Genomic DNA, 18,929 nt, shown 5'->3' with positions numbered 1-18,929 from the left:
CTTTAGTCAGTTTTACAAGTGTCTCTGCTTTTCTACCAAAACAAAAACCAAACCCAACAACAGAGTCTTGTGACACCTTCAAGATGAGGCTGTAGCTCAGTGGTAGAGCATCTGCTTTGCATGAAGAAGGTCCCGGGTTCAACCCCTGGCAGCATCTCCAGGTGGGGCTGGGAAAGACTCCTGCCTGGAGGAGGAATCTACATGACTTGTGTTTGTTTGTTTGCATTTCTGTAACCAAATAGCACAGCTACGGTCATTGTCCCTCCAGAATTAATCACTTTACTGGATCATTGTCCCTCTAGAATTAATCACTTTACTGTCACCCTTGCCTGGGGCCAAAGACAACACACTAACTCTGCATCTCTCCAAGAACATAGCTCAGTGGTAGAATATCTACTTTGTATGCAGAAAGTCCCAGTCCCAGGTTCAATCCCCGGCAGCATCTCCAGGTAGGTCTGGAAAAGATCCCTGCCTGAAACCTCAGAGAGCTGCTGACAGCCAGTGTAGAGAATGCACTAAGCTATATGACCAAGGTTCCAATTCAGTACAGTATATGGCAGCTTCCTATGTTCCTAATTCTCTTGGTTGAATTTTATCACTTACTGAATGGAACTTACCTGGATCCAAGAGTCATGCTTGTCAGTACTCCAGGCATTGATTGACCCAGATTTATGCAGTCTGGCCAGATTGGGGACCCATTGGCCTTCAGTAGAAGAATGACAGAAGGAAGGAGTAAGACTAGAAATTGGGCATTATTGCAAAAGGAGTCAAAATCTCTCAACAACTGAGTGTTTATACCTGCCTTATAAGTATTATTCCATAACTGACTCTTTCAGCTCCCCTTCAAGAAATAAACCAACTCACACCTCCGGGCATGTTTTCACTAATAGTTGTGTGTACAAATGGGACACCCAGTCCTAGCTAGTGGACACCCAATAAACCTGATTTGAACACACAGCATTCATGCAACGAAACGGAAAAAAAATAATTTGAGACGTAAATATGAAAGGAATTGTAATATGTAATAAACGTACCCATTTTTGGTAACATTTAGAATGAAGTCAAAGGTCTTATTTCGAGCAATATTAGTAGCTGTAGGCTATCTACTGAGTATGTCAACAGTTATAACTAAACTGATGCAAAAAGGTGGTAGTATTGTTTATGGTATAACTGGAACAGCAGAACAACATATTGTACAGTAATGTATAAGATTCTTATGAACCATCCACTTTTCTGAAAACTGCCCTTCGTCCCCTCAAAAGCTCAGGCTCCAGCCCTGGCAGGTAACTCCATTCAGCCCTGAGCAGCCTGCTCACTAAGCATTCTGTGTTCACTAAACATGGGGTCACCTATCAGGGTGAGAGAGACAAGTATTGGATGGGAGCTACCTGACTAGGCAGGAGCACCTAGGGGAAACATCCTGGGACTGCAGTTGACAAGAAGCTGAACATGAGTCAAGTATGATGCAGCTGTAAAGAAAAGATTCTAAGCTGCATTAACAGAACCTAAAGAGATTCTGTCCTTCCTTCCTTCCTTCCTTCCTTCCTTCCTTCCTTCCTTCCTTCCTTCCATTTGTCTGTCTGTCTATCTCCATGTATGGATATTTGGCAGGGAAGTAGTGCTAGAATAATTTAGGTGCTCTATACATGACATAGAGCCAGCGTGGTGTAGTGGTTAGAGTGCTGGACTAGGACCGGGGAGACCCGAGTTCAAATCCCCATTCAGCCATGAGACTTGCTGGGGGACTCTGGGCCAGTCCCTTCTCTCTCAGCCTAACCTACTTCACCAGGTTGTTGTGAGGAGAAACTTAAGTATGTAGAACACTGCTCTGGGCTCCTTGGAGGAAGAGCGGGATATAAAATGTAATAATAATAATAATATAACATAATAGTTGCTGGGGAAAAAGAAACAGAAAATATGTATAACAGGCCCCCATTAGGCCCAGAAGAGGTCTTACCCCTGGACTTCCGGGCCAAAGTCCAGGGCCTCCTCACCCCCTTGGGCCCCCCAAATCCTCTTTAGTCTGTCTTGGGTGGTGTGGTTGCTGTGCCAGGCGGCCAAGTGTGACCTCTGCTTTGGAGTCAGAGGGGGGACTTGGGAAAGAAATAAGTTGCATGGGAATACGTTGCGTTGCATGTCACATGTTTCTGCTAATGCATATTTGCATACATATACCTGTTTTATATTTCCTACATTCTTGTGAGTTGCACTGCTGTTTGTGCCCTCAAGAACCCATGTGTTAAAAACCTGCATGTGACATGGTGTATGTGTGTGTAGGCAGATGATGCTTAATGTGCAGTGGGTGGGGGTGAGGGCTCCAAAGGTCATGAGGTCCAAGAGCTGGCATGCATGGGGCCAGGACCAGGAGTGCTGCTCACTCGCCCTCATTGGTGCTGGCAAAGCCAACAAAGGGCTAATGACATCACCACCCAGAGTGTGTCACTGGGCAGTGATGTCAATAGCCCTTGTCAGCTTTGCCAGCTCCAACAGGTTCAAGTGGATGGATAGCAAGCTGGGTCTTTACTGGCATCAGGCAAGCAGGCAGGCAGGCCTATATGGGCACTCCACTATTAATATGAGTACTCCACTCCAATGGAGCTGTGATAGCCTCAGAAAGGCATCATTCCCAAAGGATTGTAGAAATTGCAGCAGAAAATGTTCCCATCAATGAATAACCTGAAATTTTGATCCTTACCATAGTGATCAGAGGCTGTGATCTGAGAATCAGCAATGAACCCAGAGGCCATGCCTAGAGGCGTTTGACACTCTGAAACAAAAAGTTAAAGCAAATATAAAGGTATCTTAGTGGAAAGATAAAGAAACATAAACATTAAAAAAATTAAGGTTCTCTGAACACAGGTTTTCAACTACTCTCGGGGTAGCAATGGAGATGCTACAAACCATTTCAGATCCAGTCTTCAAGTTTGGAATGTCTCATGTGGCCACAGCTGGTTACCCGTTTAAACAGGACTGAGGCTGCAGAGAGCAATTAAAAATAATGGTGTTCATCCAAGCTTTCAGGACATAGCTAAGAAAACCCAGGTGCTTTTTTGTTGTTGTACACCATCCAGAAAAACAGGTTTGATAAATTCAGTCATGAATAAATTCAGTAATGGATTTATTGATTCATTCATTAATTCATAATTGAATGAATGAATGAATCAATCAATCAATCAAATCAATAAACCTTTTACCATTACTCCTCCTGTTATGCCATTGGATGCTGGTTTGACCGACTGTCATGATACAAATTTTCTTTTTACAATGTTATGTAAAAAGAAAATCTTTCACAGAGATTTTTTTAAAGTAATGACATTATCCTGTCCTCAGTGTTTTCTACCTGATTGCCTGGTTGCCATTGGAGCAAAGTGAGCTTTAAATTGGATCAAGGTGAGGGGTTACCTTCACGAGAACATAGGAAACTGCCTTATACCAAGTCAGACTCTTGATCCACCTAGCTCAATATTGTCTACACCAGGGGTTCCAACATTGGGTCCCCAGATGTTATTGGACTTCAACTCCCATGATCCCCAACCAAAGGCCACTGGGGCTGGGGATTATGGGAGCTGAAGTCCAATAACATCTGGGGAGACCCAACGAGAATCCCTGGTCTACACTGACTGGCAGCAGTTCTCCAAGGATTCAGGCAGGAGTCTCTCCCAGCCCTATCTGGAGATGCTGTCAGGGATTGAAGCTGGGGCCTTCTGTGTGCAAAACAGATACTGAGCTACAGCTCCATCCCTCACATCTAGCCTGCAGAGTTACAAAGGATGAACAGCAGCCAGGGATGAGGAAGAAAGGATCTGATGAGTATATCCCTTCTTGCACCATATCAGCACCATAACAGAAACACCATATCTTTATTAGCACCATAACAGTAACATAACATAACTCACAGTAAAGCCTGCTATCAGAAAAATGCTCCCAGCTGAATCTTTCTCCATTGGGCCATCTGCAAGCCAAGATGCTTTGCCCATTCATTTCTGCTGCCTCCACAACTGTTAGTGGCACAGAATGACAAAGTAACCACATGCTCAGCTACTTACTCTGGTCATATACCAGGAAGAGGGCACTCATTCCAGCCTGCTCATGCTCTCCAACCTCACAGTCCACTCTCCAAATCCCAGGATGAGATGGGCGCATTTCCACCGTCTCAAAGACACCTGTGGCAGAGAAGAGAAGACAGGTTCAAAAAGCTATTTCCCCCTGCCTGGACCCTGCAGATGGAACGGAGAAAGTTTAGCATATCTCCAGAGTTTTGCATAGCTCCAGGGGTGACTATTGGATGGAGAGGCCCTCTTTGTCAAGAGGGTGTGACTGATGGACTGTCTGCAGAGTCATGCAATTGTGGGCTGCACCGCCCCAAGCAGCTTGTCCACATCCTCAGGAGTCACAGATTGAAACTGATCCAACCTAATACTGTAAGAAGGATTGCTGGACACCTCCTCCATAGACCTTGTGAAAATAGTGGAGTCCAAATTGGTCTGAATACAGGAGATTTTGTCTGCAAGGAACCCATTAAAAGCATCACAGCAAAATGAGGGTCTCCTTACCTGTCCCCGATTGCCTCTACTCTATGACCCTGCTTTGACTCCTCAGGTACTTCCTGTAATGTGTCAGTCTTCCTTTCCTTTTCGAGAGAAGATGGAAACATATCTCTCTCACCCTACCTATTCATTATGTAGCTGATAGACAGGATAGGTTTTTCCCATCCCAAATTTACTTCACCAATAAATCAATTTAGTTTAGACTCTACAGTGATCTCCATGCATGTTCCTGACTAGCTGCAACAACTAAACTCTGCACTCTGTAACTGGAGTGGTAGCTTCTTCCTTGGACTTTGCTAAAATAATCACAAACCCCAACAGATACGATAGATACCCATATTGCATCTGTTTTTCCCCACCCCTTTGCAGCTAATAGCATTTCAGAAGTGTTGGGAAGGATGTAGGATTAGGGCTGTGGCATGGGTGGGTGGTGGAAATCAGCACCTTCCCACATACACCCAGTTTCATGGTCTAGAATCAGATTGAGAATTATTTCTTGTTTACACAGTCAGACAGGTGTTATTGACTGGTTTGTTTTATCCAGACATCGAGTCCTTCCCAAGGACCTGGGGTGGCTGAATCTTTTTATAGAGATCGTCGCAAAATATAGGCTGTTCCCAGTAAAGCTGCTTTTTGTAATTGGCTGATGGTGATTTCTGTAGCCCCTATGGTGTTGAGGTGCTCTTCAAGATCTTTTGGGACTGCACCCAGGGCGCCAATTACCACTGGGATTATTTGGGTCTTTTTCTGCCACAGCCTTTCAATTTCAATTTGTAGATCTTTGTATTTGGTGATTTTTTCTATTTCTTTTTCTTCTGTTCTGCTATCCCCTGGTATTGCTATGTCGATTATTTTGACTTGTTTTTCTTTCTTCTCGACTACAGTTATATCTGGTGTATTGTGTGGCAGATGTTTGTCTGTTTGTAGTCGGAAGTCCCATAATATTTTTACATCTTCATTTTCTTCAACTTTTTCAATTTTATGGTCCCACCAATTCTTGGCTACAGGTAGCTTGTATTTTTTGCAGATGTTCCAGTGTATCATCCCTGCTACCTCGTCATGCCTTTGTTTGTAGTCAGTCTGTGCGATCTTCTTACAACAGCTGATCAGGTGGTCCACGGTTTCATCTGCTTCTTTACAAAGGCGGCACTTGCTGTTTATTGTGGATTTTTCAACTTTTGCTCTTATTGCATTTGCTCTTAGTGCCTGTTCTTGTGCAGCCAGTATTAAACCCTCTGTTTCTTTCTTCAAGTTGCCATTCTTACGCCATTGCCAGGTCTTGGTGATGTCTGATTTTCCACTTATATTGTGCAAATATTGACCATGCAGGGGCTTATTTCTCCATTTTTCTGCTCGGTTCTTGACTTGTTCTTTCTTGTAGGCCTGCTTTCTTTCATTGGTGTTGAATAGTTTCTCGTTCTTGACCATTTGAAGTGCATCTTCTTCACTGTCCTTGATATATTCTTCAAGGCCTCTTTTCTCCTCCTCTACTGTTTGATGGACTTGCAGCATTCCTCTTCCACCTGAGCTGCGAGGGAGGTATAGCCTATCTACATCACTGCGGGGGTGCAGAGCATGATTGATGGTCATGATTTTCCTGGTCTTACGATCTAGCGTCTCTAGCTCTGCCTGGGTCCAGTCTATTATTCCTGCAGTGTAGCTGATAACAGGTATAGCCCAGGTGTTTATGGCTTGTATGGTGTTCCCGCCATTGAGTTTTGACTTGAGGATTTTTCGAACTCTCCTGATGTATTCACTTCCAATTTTTCTTTTAACTTCAGTGTGTGCGATGTTATCAGCCTGGAGAATGCCCAAGTATTTGTAATGTTCTTTCTCTTCCAGGTTCTTGATGTTGCTTCCATTGGGCAGTTCTATTCCTTCTGTTTTTGTTATTTTTCCTCTGTTCATTATTAATGCAGCACACTTGTCTAGTCCAAACTCCATTGCTATATCGCTACTGAATATATGGACAGTGCTTAGCAGTGATCCGATTTCTGACTGGGACTTTCCATACAACTTCAGATCGTCCATGTACAGCAGATGGTTGATTTGACTTGATGTTTTAGATGTTTGGTAATAATAATAATAATAATTATAATAGATATTTATTATTATTATTATTATTATTATTATTATTATTATTATTATTAATTCAATTTCTATACCACCCTTCCAAAAATGGCTCAGGGCGGTTTACATCGAGAAATAATAAATAAATAAATGAGATGGTTCCCTGTCCCCGAAGGGCTCACAATCTAAAAAGAAACAAAAGATAGACACCAGCAACAGTCACTGGAGGGGTGCTGTGCTGGGGGTGGATCGGGCCAGTTACTCTCCCCCTGCTCAATAAAAAGAATCACCACGTTAAAAGGTGCCTCTTTGCCCAGTTAGCAGGGGTTAGCAGAATGGCATTGTAGACCTAGGAAGCTTCCTTATACTGAGTCAGGCTATTGGTCCATCTGGCTCAGTACACTGACTGGCAGCAGCTTTCCAAGAATTCAGGCAGGAGATGCTGCCAGGGATTGAACCTGGGATCGTATGAATGCTAAATAAATGTGCTTTCACTATGCTACAGTCCCACCCCTTGCTTTTAACCATTGAGACACCCAATCACAGATGAGCCAAATCACTCTAGTCTAGTGTGACCCTCTGGCTGTCCCTCTGTGCATACTGAACATATGTTATTGAGGGTGCGTAGCCTTCCATTTCTGGTCTTACCAGGATAGAGGTTGTAAACTCCCAAGCGGTACTCCTTGTCCATTCTGATGGTGAACACTTGCCCATGGAAGTGGACAGAGTGGATATCCTCAGCACCGCCCACATTCAGCAGATACCACCTGACTTTCTTGTGCTGGCCCATCACCAACCCTGGCAGTGTGTCTCTCACATAGCCATTGATAGCTGGAGGAAAGAGCGGGGTGGGGAAATAGATTAGAGAAAAGGTACAGCAAGTCCACCTAGGTTGGACCAGCAGTGCAGATCATAAGGACTGAAACCAAAGGTGCACCTAGGTAATTTTACAGCCTGGACCTAAAGGCCTTTGGAGTCCCCACCCCCACCCCACAAGCAAAATAAGCATCATCATGCTCAACTGGGCAACCACGGCATCTGCGAGAGACTACATTGGATTTGGGGCCCTCAAGGGCTGTGAAGGACCTGGATTTCAGCCCTGAAGTCCAGGCGTAAGAGCGCCTCTGACTGAAACCCAAGTTGGAGTTCTGCATAATCACAAAAGCCCTATTTGGCATTATGTTGTATCAATCAATCACCTTTATTTCGGTCTTAGGTCCAGCATAAGAGCAATAAAAACAATATGGTAAGAAAAAATAAAACTGTTGCTATGGGATTATAAAAACTAAAATAAGACTATAGAAACCAGAAATGAAAGTAAAATTTAGGACTATACCTGTCCAATACAAAAAGACAAGACCTCAAACTAGGTGTCCCCTAATGGTTGTATGAGTGTACAGATGTCTATACGCTTGTGCATGTTTGTGTGTGAACGACTGGGCCTGCTTTCATTTTTAAAGTGAATCTGGGTACAGGCTCCTCAAATGCATAGTATAGATAAGCAGTGTGCTCCTATATCTGTGTTGCACATAACATGTGAATAACGGTACCTGTGTACATTGTACATTTATTGTACAAGTGTTGAACATAGCGTGTGAATAGGACAAAGGTGTACACAGTGAAGAAAGTGGAGAGAGGGAGACTTTTTTCTCACTCTCTCATAACACCAAAGGGAGCCTTCTTTAGAGAAAAGTTCCACTTTCTAGGTGCCACTGCTGAGAAGGCCCAAATCTATACAGGTGAAACTCGGAAAATTAGAATATCGTGCAAAAGTCCATTAATTTCAGTAATGCAAATTAAAAGGTGAAACTGATATATGAGACAGACGCATTACATGCAAAGCGAGATAAGTCAAGCCTTAATTTGTTATAATTGTGATGATCATGGCGTACAGCTCATGAAAACCCCAAATCCACAATCTCAGAAAATTAGAATATTACATGGAACCAAGATGACAAGGATTGAAGAATAGAACAATATCGGACCTCTGAAAAGTATAAGCATGCATATGTATTCAGTACTTGGTTTGGGCCCCTTTTGCAGCAATTACTGCCTCAATGCGGTGTGGCATGGATGCTATCAGCCTGTGGCACTGATGAGGTATTATGGAAGACCAGGATGCTTCATTAGCGGCCTTCAGCAATTCTGCATTGTTTGGTCTCATGTCTCTCATCCTTCTCTTGGCAATGCCCCATAGATTCTCTATGGGGTCAGGTCAGGCGAGTTTGCTGGCCAGTCAAGCACAGTACACTGTATACTTTTCAGAGGTCCGATATTGTTCTATTCTTCAATCCTTGTCTTCTTGGTTCCATGTAATATTCTAATTTTCTGAGATTGTGGATTTGGGGTTTTCATGAGCTGTACGCCATGATCATCACAATTATAACAAATTAAGGCTTGACTTATCTCGCTTTGCATGTAATGCGTCTGTCTCATATATCAGTTTCACCTTTTAATTTGCATTACTGAAATTAATGGACTTTTGCACGATATTCTAATTTTCCGAGTTTCACCTGTATAGCTGCCCACCGCACATCAGATCGCTAGGGAAGATGAAGCAGGGTCTCTCAAGATGTCTTGAGTGAACATGAAGGTTCATATGGGAGAAGATGGTTCTTAAAATATCCTGGCCCCAGACAATTCAAGGGCCTGGATATGAATTGCAGCTGGGGATGATGGGAATTGTAGGCCAATAACAGCTGGGCATTTTTCACATGGGGCTTTTAACTCGCATCTCCTCCGGAATGGAGGGGTGTGTTCACATATTAGCCAGATTTACCCAGAAGTCTCTGCAAGCTATCAGGGAGCACTTCACACACAATTCGAGTTTTTCATTGCATGTTATTATGTAGCCTGATTTATATCGAGAGGTAAAAAAAACCCCACTTTTTGTGTCGGTTTTTCAGGGCAACTTCAAAGGCCCTTAGGTACAGGCTCCAAAATTACCTAGGTGCACCTCTGATGCCAGAGGAAAGGAGATTCCTACCATAGAAAGTATGGCTCCTTATAAAAGCAGGGTCTTCCATCTGGATGTGACAGGGAGGTGGACAGTTCCTCTGAAGGTTCTCAGCAAAATACCAGCTCTTGGTCTCATCAAATATGGTGAAGAGCAGGGAGAATTCCTGGATGGCCAGCTGTCTAACATGTGTGGTACTCAGCACTCCAGGCCGGCAGATTATCAAAGGCCCAATTAGACCGGAGTGCAAATCTTTCTCCTGGAGTGGAAGTTAGGGAGGAAAAGGTTAATATCAAGTCAGCTATGAGATTCTGCATTCCTGTTCGGGAGGTGGTGCTGTCTATAATGTTTATCCCATGTCCAGCTGGATTGTGGGAGCTGGATTTATCTGAGGGTCACCCAAGTATCTCTCACTTGCCTGTAGACATTCTGGTTCTTCATCCATAAGAGTTCCCCAAATTTCAGCACTTTTGGAAATAGTATATAGATATATACCTTTTCTTATTTTGCAGAGTATATGTTATGAGTGTGTGTACAGGGACTGTCTTGTGTGTGTGTGTTTTTTTTAAGGCCTGTCAAATATCTGCAATCTGTGAAATATCTTGTTGCAGCCATAAAAACCAAAGAGCAGCTGTTCCTTTCACCTACCAGGTTAACACTGGAGAAATACGACCAGGCCTTGCAGTCAAACTCATTGGCCGTAGGAGCCATTTGATTCAACACCTTGATGGAGTACTCTTGGACCTCATTAGGCTGCACCTCCTTTGGGATGGGCTCTTTTCCTTCCTCCACATCCCCCTCATAGGGCAGCAGATTGGAGTGGAAGGAGTAGGGGCGGGAAGCTCTGTTCTTGAATGTCACCTGTTTGAAGGGAGGGACATACCCAGAGAAGAGGAAGAATATGCCCCGAGGTTAATGAAGAGTGGCTAAGGAGACTCAAGCAGTGTCCCCTCTAAGGCATGCACATGCAACCACATTTTTTGGATGTCTGCTCAGTTAATTTTGGATCCCAGTCAGGTTGAATCAGGAAGGCCCCACTCTGAATGCATGTGCACACATATTGCCTTGATACTGCCTCCCAGAACAAAACTCATTCCGAACACAGATTAAATAAAATTAGAGGGACCACTGGACTCAAGAAGTGCATTCTTCCTGGAGTTGCCACATTTCAGGATCACCCTCACTTATGGGGGTCCTAGCTGGAGTTTTTTCCTCCTCCCTCCCTCCCTCCCCAACCCCCAGGCAAGGAAGCCTTATCAGGATCCAAGCATGGCTCCTGGGTTTCTGAGACATCTCTGCTGGGCTAGACTCAGAGTTTCTAGGACAGTGACCATGATGGTTGATGGACCAGGAGAACTGCATGGTCTCTGCATCCTAGCAACTCAATGAGCAGAGACCTTTCAGAACCCAGCCATGCTTGGACCCCGATGAGGCTTCCTCAAGGGAGGAGAAGGAACAAACTGTAACCTGAACCACCCAGCAGTGAGGGGAGCCCTCCAGAACCAACCAGAGCTCATGAACCAACCAGAGCTTGCCCCTCCCACAGAAGCTGCTTCAGAGGAATCAGGAAATACCAGGGATCCAGTATCCCCTCTTCAGTCTCCAATGCCCCTCTCATTGCCCCCAGGACTCAATAGGAGTAATGGAGAGGCAAAGGCACCACTGAGTCAGGTCCAAGCTCCAAAACTGATGCCAAAGTGCCCACCTGGCTGCCCAGGGTCTCCCTCCCAATGGCGACTCAGCAAGGTGTAGTGGTTAGAATGCTGGATTAGGACCAGGGAGGCCTGAGCACAAATCCTTTCAGCCATGAAACGCACTGAGCAACTCTGGGCCAGTCACATCTCTCTCAGCCTAACCTATCTCACAGAGTTGTTGTAAGGATAAACATAACCATGTTCACAACTCTGGGCTCCTTGGAGGAAGAGTGGGATAGAATAGAAATTTAAAAATAAATACATAAAATAAATGGCCTACTTGGAAGGAGGCAGAAGCCAAGTTAGGATCAGGGCCTGTTTGAGGAAGACGCTCCTGGCTCTAAACCCTGCATCTGCAGCCAGACCTTTACTGGTGCAACAGCTTCTCTGGAACCATCCCTGCCCTCTGCCATTCCGTCCTGCCCTTCAGCTCCATCTCCTTACTGCTGCCAATCCCAACATACATCAGAAACTGTGCACAACCCACCTTGCCACCCTCAGGCTGTAAGTACAGATAAGACAGGAGCAGAATTAGACCCAGCGTCAGAGCCTGAAGAAACTCCAGAACTGGGTCCCTAAGAAACATCACTGCTGGAGCCAGAGCCCCCTGAAAAGCCAGCTCCTTCCACACCTCTGCACCCCCCAGTAGCTGCACACCAGCATCAACAACAGGGCGCTTTCTAGATTACACACTGTTCCTCAGTAAAATGCTTCGGCTTGGCAGGATCGTTTTGAAAAAGTAAATAGCTTGTACAACCCTCCTACAATGGGAAAATACAGTTGTTTTTTGTGATGGACTTTATTTGTTTGTTTGTTTGTTTGTTTGTTTGTTTAATTTCTATACTGCCCTTCCAAAAATGGCTCAGGGTGGTTTACACAGAGAAAAAACAAATAAATAAGATGGATCCCTGTCCCCAAAGGGCTCACAATCTAAAAGAAACATAGACACCAGTGACAACAGTCACTGGAGGTACTGTGCTGAGGGTGCAACATTGCAGGATTACATGCAACACTGTAGGACTAAAACGCAAGGATAAAATCTGAAAGAAGGCATTGGAAATGTGAATGGCACCTTGCTGACAGCGCAGGGACTGCGATGCTGGAAACACGGGCAACATGGAAGCACACTTAACGGACATGTAGTGACACTGCTGTAGGGTGTGATCTGGAAAGCGCTCGGGCAGGCAGACTCCGATAGGGATTAGGACTGGAGAGTGGCGTAGCTCAGTGGTGGAGCATCTGCTTCCATGCAAATGGTCCCAGATTCAATCCCTCGCAGCATCTTCAGGTAAGGCTGCAAAAGACTCCTGCCTGATAGCCTGGAGAGCTGCTGCCAGTTAGAGCAGACAACATTGAGACAGATGGATCAACAGTCTGACTCAGCAGATGGCAACTTCCCATGTTCCTAGCATCATACCTAGTTTGGCCTTGTGAACAACCTACATACAAGGGGGAGTTAAATGGCAAGCTCCTTTGGGGAAAAAAACCCCTGCTTAAAAGTAAGATTCAACTCCATCCTCCCACCATGTCCTCCCCATCTTGCACATAATGGTCTCACCTTGATGACATCATCAACCTGGGCTCGGATGTATGGCCCCAAGATGCCCAAGTGTTCATCCAATTCTCCACGGACCAATACCTGGCTGAAGTTTCTGTCTAGGTACTCTTGGAAAACAACTTTCTTGTATGCCTTCGCAGGTTTCCTCCAACTGTTCTTGGGATCACTGAGAGAACAAGAGAGGCTGGTGTGGTAAGCAATGGCCTTGTTCAAGCAGCAGGCTAGCATTTTTTAACCCACAGCACTTCTCTCCATCCTGCCTCCCGATACAGCTGAAGTCATCTTGCAACTAACCTTACCTCAATCCAGTTTAAACTCAAGCTCTTGAGTCATTTGGCCACATTTTCTAGGCATAAACCCCTGCTAATTTGGCAAAGAGGCACCTTTTAACGTGGTGATTACTCTTTATTTAGCAGGGGCAGAGTAAATGGCCCTATCCACCCCCAGCACAGTACCTCCAGTGACTGTTGCTGGTGTCTATCTTATGTTTCTTTTTAGATTGTGAGCCCTTTGGGGACAGAGATCCATCTTATTTATTTATTATTTCTCTGTGTAAACTGCCCTGAGCCATTTTTGGAAGGGCAGTATAGAAATTGAATAAATAAATAAAATAAACAAGCAAATATATTTTGCATTTGTATAGTGCTTTGGGGTGCGCAACGCACTTCACATGTCTTAGGGCTGTTCTCACTTTTATTATTAGGTTAGGCAAAACCTCCGACCCTATCTTGGAGCTGTGCATGCTCCCAATATTTGATCATGTGTGAGATAAAGGCAAGGTTAGAGATGGGGACCTGGCTTGTCTATCAATCCCCCGTTGGGTAGGATGAGCGTATCCCACCCAGATTGGGTAGGATGAGCATATCTCACCCAGATTCAGAATGATGTAGGAGGGGAAACCCTCCTACCCAGCTGGAGAATGACAGATGAGCCAGCTCCCCACCTCTGACCTTGCCTTTATCTAACACACAATCAAATACTGGGAATGCACACAGCTCCCAAACTAGGGTTGGAGACTTCTCCTGCCCTAATGATGATCATGAGGACAGCCAGCCTTACAACAACCCTGTAAGGCAGGGCTGCACAACCTCCAGTTGTTGTCGGACAACAACTCCCATCATCTCTGACTACTGGCTACTGTGGCTGGGGATTATGGGAGTTGTAGTCCAGCAACATGTGGAGGGCTGAAGTTGTACAGCCCTGCTGTGAGATATTATCATCATCTCTAAATTGTGGCTGAGACTAAGTAGGAGCAACTTGCCTGAGGCCACTTCGTAAGTTCATGCCAGGTTAGACCAGGAAAGCCCTTATTCAAACACATGTGGGAGAAAGTCCCAATTCGCCACTCAGTACAACATGGTGCTGTGACAATATCCTGCTGAGAGTGTGTGAATGTTTTCTGTGGATTGTTTTATCATTTTTTGCTAAATGCTCTGAGAAATTCTTAACTTCAAGGGTGGGATAGAAATATGTTGCGGGGTTCATACAACTGGCTGTAAATATTCACCAAGTAGGTATCAGAGGAATCAGAGACTGCGGGAAGTGTGCACTCCCATCAGGTGTGGTGTCTGAACCCATCCATGTCTGGTTCCCAGGTTTTCCACCTGATATTCTCCCAAGATCCGCTGCCCAACTTCCAGATCTTGGGCACAGAAATCTGGATAATGTTGGGTGAAGAACAGTGGGAAACAGACTTGGGCTAGTTCAGATGTCACACCTGACAGCAGAGTATGCGTTCCCCATAACTTCTGTTTCCTCTCATACCTACTTGTAAGTACTTACCCACAGTTGTGTGAACCCACCTATTAAGTAGGCAATATCCAACAAAGAAGTTTCTGTTTTAAACTCGTATTTCTGCATCCCACAGATCCATCTCCAATATGCCAGGTTTTGTAGGCAACCACAGCCCAACTCTGAACTCACTAGACTGCTTTGGAATATAACAATCTCTCAGCCTCTACCTGCAATTTGAGGATAACAATACTGGCCTACCTTTCATTGCTAGTATTTCTGAAACAATAGACTTGTTCACACAAGATTTGCATCTTACCCAGTTTTCGATAGCTATGCACATTCCCAATTATTTATTGTCTGTGGGGGAAAACAAAGTCAGAGGTGCCGACCGTGATCATCTTTGAAACGGCAGCCAGGCATGCAGGCTCCGTCCCATCTAACGGCTGTACCCAGCTCATTAATGAGGTAGGAGGGAAGGTCCTCATACATAGCTGCTGTTTCACAGACGATCACTGTCGGTGCCTCTGACCTTCTATCTCTTACAGACTATCAAAAAACAGGAGTGCACACAGCTCCCAAAACTGTGTAGGATGCATCTCCTACCCAGATAATGCTAGTGTGAACTGCCTTAATGTCTATATGTAGCATGCTAGCCTTCAACTAAGGATATAAATTTCCCCATCTTTGGCCATTATAGCTGGGGATGATGAAAGTTGTGATCCAATTCCATCTGAGGGCCCCAAACTGGGAACTCCCTGGTCTAGAAAGTGTCATGAGAGAAGGGAAGCTGCTCATGGGAGGAAAGCTGGTCTTGTGGTAGTAAGCATGAATTGTCCCCTTTGCTAAGCAGGTTCTACCCTGGTTTGCACTTGAATGGGAGACTAACATGTGAGTACTGTAAAATAATCCCCTTAGGGGATGGGGCCAATCTGGGAAGAGCACCTGCCTGTTTGCATGCAGAAGGTTCCAAGTTCCCTCCCTGGCAGCATCTCCAAGACAGGGCTGAGAGAGACTCCTGCCTGCAGCCTTGGAGAAGCCGCTGCCATTCTGTGTAGACAATACTGAGCTAGATGGACCAGTGGTCTGACTTGGTATAAGGCAGCTTCCTATGTTCCTGTTGAATTAGCCAGTCATTCCCTGATGAAGGGATGAGAAAGGGACAGAACTTACTTGTCTTTTAAGTAGGGTGAGGGAACTTTGCTCCCATAATCCCACATCACCTCCTCGGCAGCAATAAAATATTGTCGAATTTTGCCCCCCAAAGTACGTGGATCATGGTAATCTTCTTCATAGATATCAAACTCTTCCTCATTCTGCATGGTATTGCTGTAGTCATCATAGTCAAATGTCTCCTTCAGGGCCTTTGAGGAGTTTATTTTCACCCGTCTGTTGAGGCCAGAAGATGTTGTGGGGGTCTCCATATGAACCTCGACTCCTGAGGCTCTTTTCTGAGCTTTGCTGGTTCTTTGAATTGGACTTCCCATCTCTTCATTGTTTTTCTTCCCTTCAAATATCTGCATGTTACCATTGATTTCATACCCTCTCTCAATTTGCTCCCACAACCCTTTAAGGGTCCAGTTGACAGTCGGGTAATCTTGGGGGAGCAGATTGTTTTCTGCCAGTGCTGGTTTAGTGGCCACTTTGTCTGCCTTCCTCTCTATCGCAGCCTTCGAGGATTCATTCTGTAACATAACTTCCAGCATTCCATGGGAATTTAAGAGGTCTATCTTGTTGGGTGTGGCATCAAATCCTGGCACAACTTCATTCTGTCTCCCTGAGACACCCTTGCCTTGGCTGACTTCTTGAAAATGCTCCTTGAGTGTTAAGGCATTTGTTTCCTGAGTAGTGCGGAAGGGATGTGTAGAGAAATGATCATTCCTGACCAGAATGTCTTTTGTATCTATGGCCTTGTCTAGAACATTAGGATTCCCCGTCACTCTCTCTGAATCTGTCATCACACCATTCTGTGCAAACAAGAAATGGTGTTCATTGGAAATACCTGGATTTGCAGTAGCTGTGTCCACTCTGAGTTGCATAATCTTTTCTGTCACATGGATCCTAGAACTCTTTCCTGATGACCTCAGGTCACCCCCTTTGTCATAGGAGATTATCTGTGCAATGTTCATGTCAAGAACCAAGTCTTCTTTTGAAGGAGCAGAGGTGCCATGTTTACCCATACTGACAAAGGATTTCTCAACTAGTGATGAAACAGAATTTTCTGTCTGTAATGCTTCTCTGGTTGTGAATGGCTTGCTCTCTTGGACAGTTGCGTTATGGGACAAATAGCTGTTTGGATCTTGAGGGGTTATGTCATTGTGCTGTGATGCAAGATATTCAGCCCCAGGGATGATTTCTAACCTCGATAGACTGGTGCTTTGACTCTCCAGTGACATGTCATGAATGTTACTCTGTGAAGCTAAATCTTCAGTCCCAGGGTTGATTTCTAATCTCGATAGACTAGTGCTTTGACTCTCCATGGACCTGTCATGAACAACTGACTCACTCTTCAAGCCATCTAACGGTGCTGAAGTTCCACTTGTGTTAAGAAAAGTGCTTCCACTGGGAGACATTGTTTCTGATGTTGCTGCATCGTTCAGTCTCTGCGTACCATGTGCTTCTTCATGTGCCAGATATGAATTTCCTGAAAGAGAAGGTTCTTGGAACATGGCTGATGTCTTTCCAGCAGAAGAAAAGCTATCCTGGGGAAAGATCTCAAAGAGGGACTCTTGGGGAGAAGGAGAAACATCATTTGGGTATGGAAGTCCCCGAGAAGGCAATAGTGAGTCAGTAGAATTCTCTTTGCTGTTCAACTTGGGCCTTGTAAGACATGGAGTTTGGTGCTGGCGAGTCTTCTGCATTTCATTTTCTGCAGAGGTAGCAGCATTGTTGTCCTGATGCTTCTTTATGCAAGGTCTGAGCCTCCTTTTTCTCTTGGAGAAGCCTCTTGGTTGAGGATAATATTGTATCTCTTCATCATACCCATCATAGTCCTCATCAAAATCATTTTTCTCAGTGCACTTGGAAATGGTGAACTTTGCTCTCATTCCTCTTCTTCTATAGTCAGGGTTCAAGCATCCTAGCATCCATATACCTGTCTCAGGTAAAGGTGAAAGATCAAAGAAGAACACAAGATAAAGACTGCATTAAGACAGTTGCACCCTCTGGGGGCAAAAATTCTGGTCTGTCACATTTCTCTGTGTCCGCATGAACAATACGATTCAGGCAACTGGCATGGCTTCTGTAATGTTTACACACACACAAGGCTTATCAATTCACATACTTAAACAGATGTAATAATCATTCCCTTCTGACTAGTAAATCTGGGAACAACAGGAAGAAGACATCTTTGTCAGGGGCCCTTTCATGGGGCGAGGTAGGGCAGTCGCCTCAGGCAGCAGGTTATTGGGGTGCCAGCAGGGCTGCAATTTGCTCTCTGCTTCATCCTCACTTTAACCCTTCTCTCAGTAACAACAAGAACAACAACAACAATAATAATAATAATACAGACATTAAAGTTTGTTAAAGATTCCTGAAGCTAAAGCACATATTTATGTCAACATGAGTCAACTTGCAGAAGAGGTCGGTAAGCAATTTGCCAAAGCGCATTCACTTCCCCAGTTCATCTAACCAACCTGGATGCTCCATGGCCATGAAGACAGTCTCCCCAGAGAGTGGAAAGAGTGTGAGGGTCTCTTCAAAGACGGCGTTGTGCTTAAAAGTGTTCCCGGAGAAGAAGACAGACAGGATCTCAGTCTGGGCACCCACATTCAGGACATACCAGTACACCACTTTGTTCTGGCAAAGCTTCAAGTTGAGGTTATCAAAGACGTAGCCATTGATACCTGAAGGAGCAATGAGATGGAAGATGTGGCACATGTGGTGGTCAAGGCCAGGAAGTCAAGAGTTTCAAACACATGGGGGTTCCAGCATCTGTTCCCTACTCCTTGCATCACTGGGACCACTGGTTGCAGGACTAGGACTAGGACTAGGGAGACTCAAGTTCGAATCTCCATTCAAACATGAAACTCACTGGGTGACTCTGGGCCAGACAATAACCTACCTCACAGGGTTGTTGTGAGGATACATGTAACCCTCCCCAGAGAAAAAGCAGCATATAAACGTGAGTAGGTAAACACAGATACAAATATCATCAACCATAATCCTCTTGGCCCCAGAAATAAGATGATTCCAAAGAGCCAATCCTGTGCCATTAACTGGTAGATATAGTTCCATCCTCCCTCCCTCCATCCAGGCACTTTGTGGAAGCCACTAGGCTAGCAGAGCAGCTTACAGTGTTGTGTCTGTGGAGAGACCAAACTTTGGTCCTAGCCACAAAGCAAGTTTCATTTAGTTCAAGAAACCATTGGCTG

General features: G+C 44.8%; 1 protein-coding gene across 3 annotated transcripts in view; it reads right to left on the bottom strand.

Annotated features, from left to right (window-relative positions):
* The window catches only part of F8 (coagulation factor VIII), a 62,650-nt gene that overhangs the window by 13,281 nt on the left and 30,440 nt on the right, over positions 1-18,929 (bottom strand). For 2 of the 3 annotated variants that reach the window (XM_053273997.1, XM_053273998.1), the window contains 9 exons: positions 18,192-18,401; positions 15,730-17,650; positions 12,826-12,991; positions 10,222-10,434; positions 9,604-9,832; positions 7,266-7,448; positions 4,047-4,163; positions 2,696-2,767; positions 618-703 (listed from right to left, as the gene is read on the bottom strand). In XM_053273997.1, the coding sequence (XP_053129972.1) occupies positions 618-703; positions 2,696-2,767; positions 4,047-4,163; positions 7,266-7,448; positions 9,604-9,832; positions 10,222-10,434; positions 12,826-12,991; positions 15,730-17,650; positions 18,192-18,401 (3,197 nt within the window). Of the gene's footprint in view, positions 1-617; positions 704-2,695; positions 2,768-4,046; positions 4,164-7,265; positions 7,449-9,603; positions 9,833-10,221; positions 10,435-12,825; positions 12,992-15,729; positions 17,651-18,191; positions 18,402-18,929 lie in introns of those variants that run through there. The other variant, XM_053273999.1, reaches the window with a different exon arrangement.

This window comes from Hemicordylus capensis, chromosome 11 (assembly GCF_027244095.1).
Source record: "Hemicordylus capensis ecotype Gifberg chromosome 11, rHemCap1.1.pri, whole genome shotgun sequence".
In the NCBI taxonomy this organism is placed as follows: Eukaryota; Metazoa; Chordata; class Lepidosauria; order Squamata; family Cordylidae; genus Hemicordylus; species Hemicordylus capensis.
This window is presented reverse-complemented; position numbering and strand designations above follow the sequence as displayed.